Below are 15,667 nucleotides of genomic sequence, written 5' to 3' on the forward strand. Positions count from 1 at the left end.
TAGAACATGACCAGATGGGTCAGGTCACACCACTCAGACCAACCCCCGAGAAGATCAATGCCCCATCCTAATGGCACTGCAGGACAGATGTGTGTCCTTCTCCGCACTGGCATAATAGTGGAAGAGTATAACACATTGTACACTATCAGGGGTGACAGTCCATCACCTTTTTTTTATAACACGGGTTACATGCGTGTCATCCACTTCTCTGCCTATCTTTTACAAATGTTCAAAAATATGCTAAATGCCAATGGTGTATGGAATGACATCACTATGGACAGGAATGGCATCATATAGTGTTTTCAGATGAATCCAGGTTCTTTTTGTTTGAACTGATGGCCACATTTTGGTTCGCTGCAGACAGTGGGAGCAGCACTACAGTGACATCATTTGCACAAGCCAACTCAAGGACTTATGGTATAGGGTGCTGTTGGGTACAACCACAAATCACAATTGGTGCATGTCCAGAGCACTGTGAGGAGTGTGGCCTACCTGAATGGCATCCTGCTATCTGTAGCCATACCCTTTCTGCACAATACCCCAGATGCCATTTTTCAGCAAGACAATGCATGACCACATGTTGCTGCATGAACACATGACTTCTTGGCATCACAGGATGTCAGCCTTTTGCTGTGGGCCTCCAGATCACCAGACTTGTTGACAATCAAAAATGTGTGGGATATGGTGAAAAGATGGGTGTGGTGCTGTGACTCAATGCTGACCACCACAGATGAACCTCGGAACCAGGAGAATGCAGCATGGATGGCTATACCACAGGACACCATTCATGCCCTATACATGTTGATGCCATCATGCCTGGATGTCTAATGCTTTCTTGGACGACAAGAGACAGTGTGGTGTTGGGTTGCATGACTCACACGTCTCATCCAGTTGACTTACCCATTATGTGTGCAGCCGATCCTCTTCTTTGGGTTATTAGCTATGTTGCTCTAGCCATTTAATTCTTCTCCATAGACTTTATCAGATTAAGGGGAATATTATTAACCAGCTCTACATTCTTGAAATAAATTAAGTACTTGTTGGCTCTTGTCAGTTAAACAACAATATATTTTCGACTCTTGTCCCAAAATAACAATTATTCTTTATGAACTCCATCAAGCCAACTGGTTCCAAGGAAGTTTTTTTTTTTTAATTAACTGTTTATAAATGGGACTGAACAACAATCTCATGGAGTATCTTTCCATGTTCCAATGGGATCCCCCATGTGTGATGGATGGCAAAAGTTTATGTTCTGTAATGAAATTGAATTGTGACCATGAGAAGGGACTGCAGTTTGTTTTATTTTTATTTCCTTGCCAGTATAAGTGCTGCTTCAGAAGCCAAAGCTCTGTCTTTGGATTTCAGAATTCTTTCCAAACTTTGTATACTGGTATGTATATCAGATCATCAGTAGTGATACCCCACATGTGGCCTTACAAAAACTTAAAATCATTTATGGTTCCTGTTCCCTGTTCTGTTGTCTTAATCTTCTGAATCAGAAATGAAGACAGTCATTGTACTGAAATGTGAAGCAGAACCAAAAGATGTAAAGGATTCAAGTAGGAATTGATCATATCCCAAAAAGTGTCACTAATGGAAGTGAATAGTTTTTTCTAACAAAATAAGAGTATGATATAATATGTTTATACAGATTGATTTGAATGACAGGTTTGTTAAAATAAATTCTTCACAGTGGCACAAGAATGAATATGTTGTCAACGCTCTACATCTACCGGGTGATCAAAAAGTCAGTATGAATTTGAAAACTTAATAAACCAGGGAATAATGTAGGTAGAGAGGTAAAAATTGACGCACATTGGAATGACGTGGGGTTTTATTAGAGCAAAAAAAAAGTATTGCTAGACGCATGAAAGATCTCTTGTGCACGTCGTTTGGTGTGATGATCGTGTGCTCAGCCGCCACTTTCGTCATGCTTGGCCTCCCAGGTCCCCAGACCTCGGTCCATGCGATTACTGGCTTTGGGGTTACCTGAAGTCGCAAGTGTATCATGATCGACCGACATCTCTAGGGATGCTGAAAGACAACGTCTGACGCCAATGCCTCACCATAACTCCGGACATGCTTTACAGTGCTGTTCACAACATTATTCCTCGACTACAGCCATTGTTGAGGAATGATGGTGGAAATATTGAGCATTTCCTATAAAGAACATCATCTTTGCTTTGTCTTACTTTGTTATGCTAATTATTGCTATTCTGATCAGATGAAGCACCATCTGTCAGACATTTTGTGAACTTTTGTATTTTGTTGGTTCTAATAAAACCCCATGTCATTCCAAGCATGTGTGTCAATTTATACTTACTATCTACATTATTCCGTGATTTATTCAATTTTCAAATTTATATTGACTTTTTGATCACCCAGTAGTTTTTAAACTAAAAGTTGTAAATTATCTGACTGAGACGGACATCATGCTCATGGAACACTCTAGTTAATAATTTTCAAGATTATAATGATAATATTAGTAATAACAATAATAATAATAATAATAATAATAATAACAATGAGGAACAGAAGCTGTATATTATTCAGGTCGTGTCTTAGTTTTCTCATAAGGTTCAAGAGCAAACGAAGAAATTTTACTGAAGGACAAGTATGCTTAAAATAAAACATGATTTTCTCTTCATATTTACCTCATATTCTTAGCAAACAGTAGGTTTATAAGTTGTATTATTAAACTTACAGCTGCAAGATTAAGTTGAAAGTAAAAAGGTATTTTGTTAACAAGCTACTTCTGAACAATATTTTTTGACATACAAAGTAAATACAATTTTATGCCATTCTGTGATTTTTCAGATAAAGAGGCACCACTTCCCTTTTTCATACTGAGCTAAAATCATATACAACTCATATTTTTGAGCAAAAAAAAAGCAGTAGGAGGTACCACAAAGAAAAAATCAAACTTGGAAAAAAAAGAGCCTCACTAAGTGTCATGTTTTACTTTTGGAAGAAATGTGAAAATCACAAGTTTTATGTTAACTTTCATACACTACAGTTAAAAAAATATTGAATGTTATCTTAAAAACTAGGCATTAAATCAGGCAGATGCAACTTAAAAATCTACAAATAAAAAATAATGGTTGTTCTTTTGTTTGGTCAAACAAAAAGAAAACAACTTGCCTTGTGATAAGGCAGCAGAGATGGGTTCTTCCCTTGCTACCTGCAATGATCATTTCTCTGCAGTACGGGGATAAATGATCGATTCAGCCTGAGGCTTTCTTCTTTCCTGTTGAAGCTATTGTCATATTCATGTATGTCTATAGCTTCCCTGAGCAAGTGTATCTAATAGCTCTTATCCACAGCAAGAACTTCGATGTCAGTGAATTTCACTGTGTAGACAGTTGACACAATGCCTACTCCACCATGGCCAATTTCTCTACCAGCCCTAACCTGCAATGCCACTTAAGTTTGGTGACCCTGTGTTGATTGATTGTGTAGTCATTTCATCATAGACTCTTCCACATGTACATGGTATATGCTGTATTTCTGACATTGCAAGGGGGGGTCCCTTCTCTCCTTTACTGATCTGGGACATCGTTTGATCTTCTTTCTCAGTTTATAAATAGTCTTTGCGCCATGTTTGCACAATATACAGCTGATTCAGTGTATCACTCTGGGAATGTATGGGAGCAAGGCTGTACCTGACATTTCTTTTTGCGATATGTCATTTCACCAAGTGTTTGATTCTATGACACTTCTTATGCACCTGGTGGAGTACCCATTGCTTCTCAGAACACTTTCGAGGTGTTGCATCTCGCATATGTTGTGCATATGTGCCACTACAAGTCACGTATCTTAAAAACTACTGCTACTGCCGGAGTAGAAATCTGCCTTGCCCCTTGCTGCACTAGTCGGCGCAATATCGCTGATTTCACTATATCAGGAATCTAACTCGCTTCGCAACAGTGGACTGGTCTTATTGAATTATTACAGTGGCAACATCCCTTGCTCACCTGTCAATGGCGCTGCTGCAATACACTGCCCAGACCCACCCCAATAAGCCCAACATGGTTGTTGAGCTGCATGTGGTTGTAAACAGTTAACATTTCCCTGATCAAAATTTACAGCCACAAAGTATTCACCATCAACTTTGTCCTCTCTACCCATTTCACATGGTCATTTATAGCCACCATAGTTTCTGAACATATTTTACTTCCTCACACACTTCATGCTAACAGGTGATCTACAGAGAGCATGCCTACTTAACATGATTGACAACAATGCAGTAACCAGGTCCCAAGGTCACCCTGCTTATACCACAGTATGTTGAATTGTCAAGTTTATGATTCTCATGAAGACATCACATCTCTTGCTATGTTTTCACTAATATATGTGGAATGTGAACCTTCTGCATGGAATATTGAGAACACCACACAATTGGTGACCGAGTGTTGTGGTTTACAAGCTAAACCATGGCTGTGATAATGAAGTGCAACAATTATTAGAATAGATGCACTAAATAGCAGCTTATAATAAGTAATCTTTATTGTCTGCAGACTGTTTTGGCCTTTATTGCCATTGTTGAGTACATCTAGATTACTGTGTGACAGTAATTAACATTTTATTTTCAACATATTTACATAATTTACCATCTTATTAAAACAGTGATTTTAATAAGATAGTTCACTAACATTGGAATATGGATGGTCACATCAGTCTAGGAATACTTGACAATGGCAATAAAGCCCAAAAGATTCCACCATGAATAAAGATTACTTATTATAAGCAGCTATTTGGTGAATATATTCTAATAATCATGTCATTATCAGACATATATTATGTTGCTGGCCCTAAAGAAGAAAAAAAGTACAAGAAAGTAATACAAGAGAAAAATGATTTTTACAGTGAAAGCCAGGGCCCAAAAGCAATGTTACCTGTTATGAATAGAGAGTTGGTGAAGACCAGAGCTGTGATCAAAAGTTTGAAATGTGGAGATGTCCCCACACAAAGGCTTTTTGAGACCTGTGCAATAAAACCAAGCATGTTGTAGGTATGGGCTCAATGCTATGGCACCAAACACGATACAGTTCATTACATCTGCACCACATCTGGACAACCAGTTGCACTAAGTGTAACCTGAATGGCTGTTGGAGACAAAAGCAAGTTTTGAGGAGACGTTACAGACTGGAATCATTTGTCAGTCAACTGCCCATGGTCTTCTCCCCTACATCTCATCCAGAAGAAAGATGGCTCATGGAGGCTACATAGTGATTATCATGCATTAAATACAAGAACAGTCATAAACTGCATTAAATACAAGAACAGTCATAGACAGGTACCCAGTGCCTAACATACAGGACTTCATGTGAACATTATCTGGTGCAAAGGTTTTCAGCATTTTTCACAGATGAAAACAAATAACTAAATAGCAGTGACAATTAGTGACATCCTGAAGACTATGGTTATCACCTCATTTGGTTTATTATAATTTTTATTCTTGCCTTTTGGATTCAAAAATTGAGTGCAGATGAGACAGCACTTCATGGATGGTGTATTGGATGGACTACCATTTTACTTCAAGTACTTGCATGATATTTTGGTGTTCTCCACTAATGCTCAAGTACCTATGTGTGTGATTGGCACCAATGGCTGCTTACCTATGGAGTAGTTTTTAAACAAGGACAAATGCCTCATTGGAAAAAACCAAGTAACTTTCCTTGGCCATACCTTTTCAACCTATGGCATTTACTTCTTGACAGAGAAGATTACAACACTACAATATCTGCCAGTAACAACAGATTACCAGCAACTGAGACATTTTCTCAGCATTGTAGATGTATACCACCATCACCTCCTGGGAATTGCAACTGTATAGGCACCTCTCATGGACGCTTATAGGCTGTGACACCGGAGGATGAGGACCTGTTAATGGACTCCCAAAATAGACAAGATATTTTGTGATCTCCATGTGAGTTTAAGTCAGGTAGAGCTTCTTACTCATCCTGTATATCACAGTGACCTGGCTATAGTTTTTGGCGTGAGTCAGTAAGCAATCAGAACAGCTCTCTCCCAACAGATGGACCAACACTCACAACCACTCAATTTTTTTTTCCAAAAAGTTACCTGCCCAGAAAAAGTGGAGTGCATGTTTTGCACAATGATTTGCTCAGCTGTTCACACATAATGCTGTGTACAGACTCAGATCTCCCCACCATGCACCAAACGCTGGTTCTTTCCTGGAGTTGTGGAGAGGAGATCAATTGTTCTACATTCTGTGTAATCGCAAGTCCTTGTATGTATCCATCAAATTAATCAGTTTGGCGTGGATTTTAACTGTTCTAGAGTCTCATCAACACTTTATGCCACAACCAGTCCAGAGTCACCAGACCATACTTCCAAAACACCAGACACACATTACCACACAGCTGCCACCATGTCGTGCAGCCAACACAAGAGACTGTCAGCATATCAAGTTAAAATATCAATGCATTCCGGGTTCTCTGCACCATGGGAGTGGGGATTTGGGCTGTGTGGCAATGATGTATAATGAGTGATCAAAAAGGTTTCATTGGAATTTCATATAATCAGGAATTCGTATGCTAACCAGGCAAAGCTGCCATAAGCTTTGAGGCGATCATCCCACCTATGCACCAGGTTGAAGATACCCGTTTGCTAAAACACCATGTCCTGCTTCATAAAGAAGTTCATAACTGCCTGCTGCACATCCTCATCCAACAGTAATCTTTGATTCTTCGAGGCCTTTTTTAAGGGACTGTAGGCATGGTAATTGCATGGGGAGGAATCAGGACTAATAGCATGGGTGCTCAAGTGTCTCCCGCTTGAGTAGGAGTAACTTCTTCATTACTACATTTGCGATATAGGGATATGTATTATCACGAGGCAGCAGCACACCTTGTTTCACTATTCCACAATGGTAGTTTTCAACAGACATGCCACTCCACAGACATTCTTCACTCTTCAATTGATGTCTACAGGTGTTGGTCCTTCAGCAGCCAAGAAAAGAATAATATCATGTTGGTCTTATTTGGATCCATTTGGTAATAACGTCCCCATAACTCACATTTCTGCATTCACTGCACACACATCAGAAAGATATGAATGCCTCACTAATCCCTTGCCTACATGTCAGTGCTTTTATTTCCACATTATAGTCACACTACATTGCATATACACTGCAGCGAGGCCCTGAAATGGAAACTTTTTGATCATTACTTATATTTTGAGTTTTTATGTCATTAAATTATCAATACCTACGCATGACCTCCCTGGCCTACATTGTTACATTTTATGTAAACTTTTAAATTGAGTTCTTTGCTAACTTCTGTACCAAATGCTCTAGCATGCTTTCATGTGTGAATACAAATTATTTTTGTACCTTTAAAAGTTATGTACTGTTTTTTTATGTGGCTTACCTGTGTAACACACATTCTATTTTCTATTGTAATTGTCTAAATTATAATTGAACTCAATCTGATGTTTATTTTTATCAAGTAGTAACATTAAGAAATACATTTACCAAGAAGCAAATTAAGAATTGTAAGACTGTTGAAGGCACCTCTGTAAGATGTGAAAGTATCTACCTGATCACTTTATTCTTACTCTTTGCTCTTCTATGTAAAAATACTTTATTTGCAAGGCATTATCAATAAGTAATGGGAATTTTTGTTTTTCCTAAAAAATTTTTTCTTATTCATCAATATTAACTTTAAGCCCTTGAGATATAATACATTTGTGCGAGCATTTTTTCCGATTTTGGAAGCATTTCTGGAACTCACTTTTTGTTATGGTGTTCAACTGCTTCAGCGATTCTGTTTGTATCTTATCAGTGGGGGCAAAACAACATCCTTTCATGGATCTCTTCAGCCTTGGGAATAGAAAGAAGTCACAGGGGCCAGGTCTACAAATATAGTGGCCAAGGAACATAACGGTTTTGTTTCTTGCAAAAAAATCATGAACAAGCATTGAGATGTGAGCAGGAGCATTATTATGATGCAATTTCCATGAGTGATTTTTCCACAATTCCGGTCATTTTATTTGGATTGCTTCATGCAAACTGCATAATTTTCAGGTAGCATTCTTTATTGAACATACAACTATAAGGTAGGAACTCATGATGCACTATCCCATCATAATTGAAGGAAACAGTGAGAAGAATCTTCACGTATGATTGAACTTGTTGAATTTTTTTCAGTCTTGGCTTTTCATGCAGTTTCTATTGGAACGATTGGGCCTTGGTTTCAATGTCATACCCATATACCCATGTTTTCTCACCTGTTATACCCTTCTTTAGAAGCTCTGGATCATTGTTGACTTCATTCAGCAATGCCTGACCAATGCCTATGCCGTTTTGTTTTTGGACAAAATTTAACAGTTTCAGAACAAACTTTGCTGCTACATGTTCCATGCCCAAAACATCCAAAAAATTACTTGGTGTGAGCCAAAGGATATGCCAACATCACCGGCAGTCTCTGTGATGGTATTTCAATGATTCTCCAGAACCATAGTCATCACTAATTGATGTGCTAGGGCGTCCAGGGTAGTTGTCGTATTCAGTGTCATCTTGGTCCTCTTCGAAAAGCTTATACCACTCATAAACTCTCTTTTTACTCATTGTACATTTGCCAAAAGCCACAGCCAATATTTTTAATGAAGCACTGCACTTTATTCCATTTTTTGAGCAAAATTTAGTGCAAATTCTCTGATACATCTTTATCAGAATTGAAAAATCACCAAGCACTCAGAAACACACATAACCTTTTCAACTGTCAACAATAAATTCAATATTCAAAACAGCTGAAAATGCAAACATACATCAGGAACGTGTATACCAACAAGATAAAAAAATATTTTGAAAATCAGATGTATAACATCCACAAAATTTAAAAAAAACTCCTGTTACTTTTTGATCATACCTCATATTTTAGTCGCATTGCTCCAGAGGACATTACTGTTAGAAAATAGCTCCCTGCTCATTAAGACAAAAAGTGAGAAATATTTGTAAGTACAGACATTAGTTTTTCAGTCTGCTGACTCAGTCGCAGTTTTTATTATATCTGATCCCATGGAATTTTATATATGTGTTTGATCTTTTGAGTCACCATTTACATCTATTTCTGGTATCAACAGGTCATTCTTATTTGTTTAAAACCTCATGGTTTTAGTCTGACTGATAATTGAGACATAAACTGTCTGCTGTGAATTAATATTTCTTTTCTCTAAGAATGGAGTTTCATATTATGGTGCAAAATTACATAAAGGGTTACTAGTAGACATTAGGCACAAAATTTAAAAACCCGAAATATTTAAACACTCAGTAAAAGAACACCTCGTTAGTCACCCTTTCTACAACATATCTGAATATTTGAGCTGAAACATGCTAATTCCACATAACTGTGATATTCGTATTTAGTAGATCATGATTTTGCCAGCATAGAGACAGCTTATAGATGTCTTCGTGAAGTTACACTGCTTTGTATGAAGTATTTGATAACATTGGCTGAGTAGTATAGAGGGAGAAGCAGTGTCGTTTTTCACAGTAGCTGTTTTTGTCATGATGTACATATGTAAAGTAATCTAGAAGCATTTACCATAATTATTAGTTTGAACAGATAAGTGCTAGTCATTTGTTGTTAGTATACCTTATAGAAGTAGGCAGGAGTGATTGCTTCTGCTTGATAATGTATAGCTTGACTTATTTCATAGCCCTCAAGGCTCTCCTCCATGATGGGAGATATTGAACGTGATGTATGAATGAATGAATGAATGAATGCTTGTTCAGCTGTTGTCCAGTTTTTGAGCAATCATTTCAAGCAATTGGAAGCTCATTCATATAGGTTAGGAACAGGAGGGGATCCAATACAGAACCTTGTGAGGCTCCACGTTTTACATTTCCTCGTTGTCACTATAGTATAATTCTTGTGGATGAATCAAAATAGTTCCTTTATGTTCACAATTTTTCTTTTTTATATATTGTTATGTGTTGCTGATGGTGCCATAAACAGTCGATGAATGACAAAGAATATTGATTCATAGCATTTTGGAAAATTATGTAATTTTTAGTATTTTCATCTTAATTCTTTCATTAGCTCACAGAAAGAAATACTTTAGTTAGTATTTCACTGTCTATTTTTGTTATTGGTATAAATAACAGACCATTAATGATAAAGGTACTTTCTATATAGATATCAACAGACGCTAAGTGATCATTTTCTTCTCTTGAAAGGTTTCAAGTACGTCCACCATCATATTATCAGAGGTGCAAGGACCAACAGTGGTATATTGGAAAATTAAATGAATCAAACATCAAATATGCAGCACAGATACAAGTGCTAAAAGAGGTAAATAACATTATGGGTAAACTTTTAATCTGATTTGATGTAACTACAATTACATACTTTGGATAGAAAATACTGCTCCTAAAGCACTAAAATATTTATGATGAGATCCTCAGTTAATGTGTCATATTTAAAATTTTTATTTTTCTGAGACCATGAAGAAACTACATTATCATTGTAACTATAGTCAAGTTAACATCAGAAAATCCCTAACTCCAGGCAGTGCTGTTGCCAACTTTCAACAGTGAAGTGCAGACAGCTGCAGGTGATACAATAGTCTTCTATAGAGCTGTGACAACACTGAGATGTTGACGCTGAGATGTTTACAAAATCACATTACATGACTGGTTGAGTTAGGCACATGAAGCTTCCAGTGCACTGCAACTGTTAGAAATCTCCTTACACCATCTTGATTGTAGAAAGCCTCAGGTGTCCTATAACATTACTAAAATTTTCCTCAAAAAATTTATAGTACTAAAGTAATTTGACCCTTATGTAGAGTAATAGAAAACAGAATTCAAAGAAATCAGCACTAATAACTTTATAGGACACAGTTCACACACAAAATTAAAACAGCATCTTCTGACTGCTGAGGAGAAACAGTACTGAAGACTAGGGGGACTTGAAACATTTGTAAGATTTACAAATACAAATTTTGCATAACAAGAGTGCTGACATTTACTGTCTTGTAAAGTCATCAGATGACCAAAACAAATTGCAAAATGATTTAGATAAGACATCTGTATGGTGCAAAAAGTGGCAATTGATCCTGAATAAAGAAAAGTGTGAAGTTATCCACATGAGTACTAAAAGAAATCTGCTAAATTTTGATTATGTGATAAGTCACACAAATCTAAAGGCTGTAAATTCAACTAAATACTTAGGGATTACAATTACAAATAACCTAAATTGGGACGATCACATAGATAATGTTGTGGGTAGAGCAAATCAGAGACTGTGGTTCATTGGCGTAACGCATGGCAGGTGCAACAGGTCCACTAAAGAGACTGCTTACACCACACTTGTCTGCCCTATTCTGTTGTATTGCTGTGCAGTGTGAGATCCACATCAGGTGGGACTGAGGGATGACTTCGAAAAAGTACAAAGAAGGGCACTTGTTTTGTAGTATCACGAAATAGGGGAGGTAGTGCCACAGACATGATATGTGAATTGGAGCGGCAATCATTAAAACAAAGGCTTTTTCCTTGCTACGGGATCTCATGAAATTTCAATCACCAGTTTTCTCCTCTTATTGTGAAAACGTTCTGTTGGCACCCACCTACATAGGGAGAAATGATCATCACAATACAATAAGAGAAATCAGAGCTCGCACAGAAAAATTTAAGTGCTCATTTTTCCTGCGCGCCATTTGAGAGTGGAACAGTAGAGAGACAGCTTGAAGGTCGTTCATTTAACCCTCTGCCACACACTTTGTTGTCAATAGCAGAGTAATCTTGTAGATGTAGATGTAGATGTAGAACCTCATTGACAGTAAGACAGAGTATGAACTGAGCAAAAGGGGGCAGGAAATTGGGCCTGATCTATTCAAAGGACCAAACCCAGCATGTAAGTTAAGTGAATTAGGCAAACTGTCTAAAATCTTAATCTGAATGGGTGAACAGGGATTTGATTCACGTTCCTGAATATGAGTCCAATGTGATAAACCCTTCACTGCACCCCAAACCCTTCACTGCACCACCTTCATAGCTATAAATTGTATGAAAGTAAAAGTTCCAAAGTTAAAATACCAGCTTTTGACAGTGTGCATTTAGTTTTAAACAAAGTTAGATTCAGTGTAGCATATGGAGGTCACTTCGTCTTATTTCAGAAACAAATTTCATGAGAGATTAGGAAACCATGTAGTTGTTTTTTGTGAATCAAAAGACAATTTCATATGCTCATAGGCTAAATAATACATGCATGTAATAGCCACAATAGAGTGTACAACATTTAGTCAGATAAGATATATAATAATATACAATACATAACAAATGCTAGTGAGGTAAGCAGTGATAAGAGCAGTACCACAGGACTGGAAAACACAGTACAGTGACACCTATTATTATTCCTAATTGTAAATCAGTAACAACACAAACATTGTGTTTAAAGCCAGTATTCTTTATCCTAAAGTAACACATAAAATTCATTAGTCAAGAGGTGAACAATTTAGCTTACTGTCCAAATACTCCACTATACTTTACTTTTTTATGTTGCATTTTTTTCCCAGCATTGCAGGGGAAGTATTTTCATTCTCAATGCTTTTTAGTTTACTCACGAGTATTTATATTACTTTAATGCCAAAGTATTGAGGTCCTTTCTATACTGCTGAAATACATAAAAAATGTCTCATCTGCTGGAAAATATAGTCAATACAACCAGATGAATAAGGTGGCGTAAGAAAGAGTAGGTCAGAGATGGTACATTGGCTAGGTTCAGTCTGGAGATAATAATAACAAAGTTAACCGAGATTAGGCCCAGGAGGGAGTAAGGATTCAGGGATGTGTTGGAGAGCAAGTTTGTGTCTTTTGGCTCAGTTTTCTCCTTATGGCTCAGTTTTCACTTTACCTTCTAGTTGCTGGTCTTTTGCGTAGTCTCTAATCCAATTCTGTTTGTGTTTATGTAGACTCTAGGAACTGAAAGGATCTGCCACATACCAATTACTCATAGAAAGCAGCAGTGTGTCCTGTCTATCAACAGAGTGGGGACTGAGTAATGTGACTATGAGGTGTGATTGGAAACTTTTAAGAATGGGCTTGTAATTGTACAATGGTGGTTCTTACATGCTACTGTGATGCATCTCCTTCAAAATAGTCCCCTTCTGACTGAACACACTGACTCCAATGGTATTCCCACTTTTGGAAACATTCCTGGAAACATCTTTCCTGAAGTGTGTTAAGGACACTCTCCATATTTGCCTGGATGTCTTCAGTCGAATCAAATCGCTTCCCTTTCAGTGAAAATTTCAGTTTACAAACAGGTATAAGTCCACAGGGGCCAAATCAGGGGAATATTGTGGTTGTGGGAGCACAGGAATTTTGAATTTGGTCAAAAATTCAACAATGGAGAAGGCACGATGAGCCAGAGCATTGTCATGGTGTAGCACCCAACTCCTATCTTTCAACAACGCAGGCCTTTTCTTCCACACCTTTTCATGCAAACGCTCAAGAACACATTTTTAGTATTCTTGGTTAATTGTCTCTCCTACAGGGGTAAATTCACGATGCATAATACCAGTAGAATTGAAAAAAAAAAAAAAAAAATCACCAACATTGTCTTCACCTTCGACCAACTTTGCCGTGCTTTTTTGGTCGTGGTGAACCTGGAGTCTTCCACTGCAAAGACTGCACTTTGGTTTCAGGATCATAACCATATACCCACGATTTGTCACCTGTAATTACCCTATTTAACAAATCTGGGTAATTTTTAGTCTGATTAATCAGTTCTTGGTACACTTCAAGCCGGTACTGTCTCTGTTTTCTTGACACACTTTTGGAATGAATCTTGCAGACACTCAATGCTTGTTCAGATCTTCAGTTAAAATTGACTGAACTGCATAGAAACTTAAATTAAGTTCATCAGCCCTCTTCCTCATTGTAAGTCTACGATCAGAGTGAACTTCCACAACATTTTCATACATTTTTGAGGTGGAAGGATGGCCGGACCGTGGCTCATCTTCAAATGATTCACAGCCATTTTTAAATCTGTTGAACCAGACAAAAACATTTGACTGGCTCATACAATTATCTCCAAAAGCTGTTTTTAATAGTTCGTAAGTCTCAGAAGCTGATTTCCCGGTCTTAAAACAAAATTTCACACAAACTCGTTGCTCCGTTGTTATGTCCATTTTCACGCAGACAGAATCCGGCAACAAGCCCATATAGACCTGCACTCAACCAGCTGCCACAACAAATTGAATAATGGAAACGCAGTTTCCTGTCAGCGGGCATTCAAGGAAAAGGCAATGACTCACTCCGCACCCTCCGTGTACCTGCCCGCCAAACCAGTAAGCAGTAGTGGATCCATTCTAATCACACCTCGTACAAGCTGCTCTGAGGTAAACACGGTGGGTGGAGCACTCACCTGAGAAAACAAAAACTAAAATAAAGTTCAAACCAATGAAAATAGTAATGATAAGACTGGCTTTTCATATGGTCTCTAATCTGGCTCTATTAGGGTTTATTTACACTCTAGGCCATTAACAGTGCTTGCAACTTACGGTTGACTTTTGTCATGCACATCTGATATGCCATGCATGGAAGATGTGTTGCCTCTTAACTTAGCATGGAAATGTTGTAGACTTTGGACCAGATTTTCCACTACTGGTAGCTTCTTTATATGTCTTACTGTTCACCCACTAACTGTCATTTGATGCCTAGCAAGGACATTGGGGCCTATTTTATTTACATTACTTTAAGATTTAAAGTAGTAAAATGTACTGCAAATATAAAATTTAATGAGGTTTGGAACATATGGTTATCCCAAAGTTTGTTAACACTATTTTTAAACATATTAAAAAACAACAACCAGTATACAGTAATTGTCTTAAGGTATGATGCTTATGTTAGAAAATTAATGAGCTTCATAAGAAGAAGAACAAGAACAAGAACAAGAGATATTTTGTTTATGGTAGTCTGTATTTAGTACATCTGCAATTAACATCTTCACCCGAGGCCAATATTTTTATGGTGTTATGGCACACATTATTGACTCGATAACCAAATTAAAAGAAAATATAGATGCAGACATATCACATGCTTCAGGGATTAGTGGCAGGGTTGGATACTAAAAATGCAACTCAATGGGAGGCTTCTTGTATACCTACTTTGTTTTTCCCCAGACTACAAAACTGTACTGACACACAGTTTAGTGAGCAGGAGCTAGAGTTTCCTTTTAACAGTAACGATCAATTTACAAAGAAAAATGTGGAGTGTCTGGCACTATAGTAATGTTAGAGCACCGTAAGGTTGTAGCAGTTTAAAAAAACAAGGTTGTTGTAATGCTTAATAAAGTTATAGTGTCAAATTATCAAGGTAGCATGGCAGGCAAAAAAGTAGGGAATCATAATACCATTAAAAGCATCAATAAAAAAATTGATCAATAATGAAGCTCTTGCAGAATAAGCAGATAAAGATAAAATGACTGTTATTTTATCAGAAGCTGAATATTAACAAAAAGTTGAAGATTTTATTGGTGGTAATAATATTGAGTGGCTTAAGTTTGATCCTACTAACAAATTCCCATCAGAAATCAAAACTGTGTTTAAAAGTGTTAATGTAGCATTGAACCAAGAACAAAAAATGGAATTGCTGCCTATGATCCCATGCTTATGTAGATGCTGAAGATTGACAAAC

At 37.3% G+C, this 15,667-nt stretch overlaps 1 protein-coding gene across 1 annotated transcript in view; it reads left to right on the plus strand.

The window, feature by feature from the left end:
* LOC126107781 (E3 ubiquitin-protein ligase TRIM37-like) overlaps nt 1–15,667 on the plus strand; it is a 239,625-nt gene that overhangs the window by 166,084 nt on the left and 57,874 nt on the right. The window contains exon 9 of the mRNA XM_049913342.1: nt 10,205–10,319. Coding sequence (XP_049769299.1) covers nt 10,205–10,319 — 115 coding nt within the window. The remainder of the gene's footprint in view (nt 1–10,204; nt 10,320–15,667) is intronic.

This window comes from Schistocerca cancellata, chromosome 1 (genome assembly GCF_023864275.1).
Source record: "Schistocerca cancellata isolate TAMUIC-IGC-003103 chromosome 1, iqSchCanc2.1, whole genome shotgun sequence".
In the NCBI taxonomy this organism is placed as follows: domain Eukaryota; kingdom Metazoa; phylum Arthropoda; class Insecta; order Orthoptera; family Acrididae; genus Schistocerca; species Schistocerca cancellata.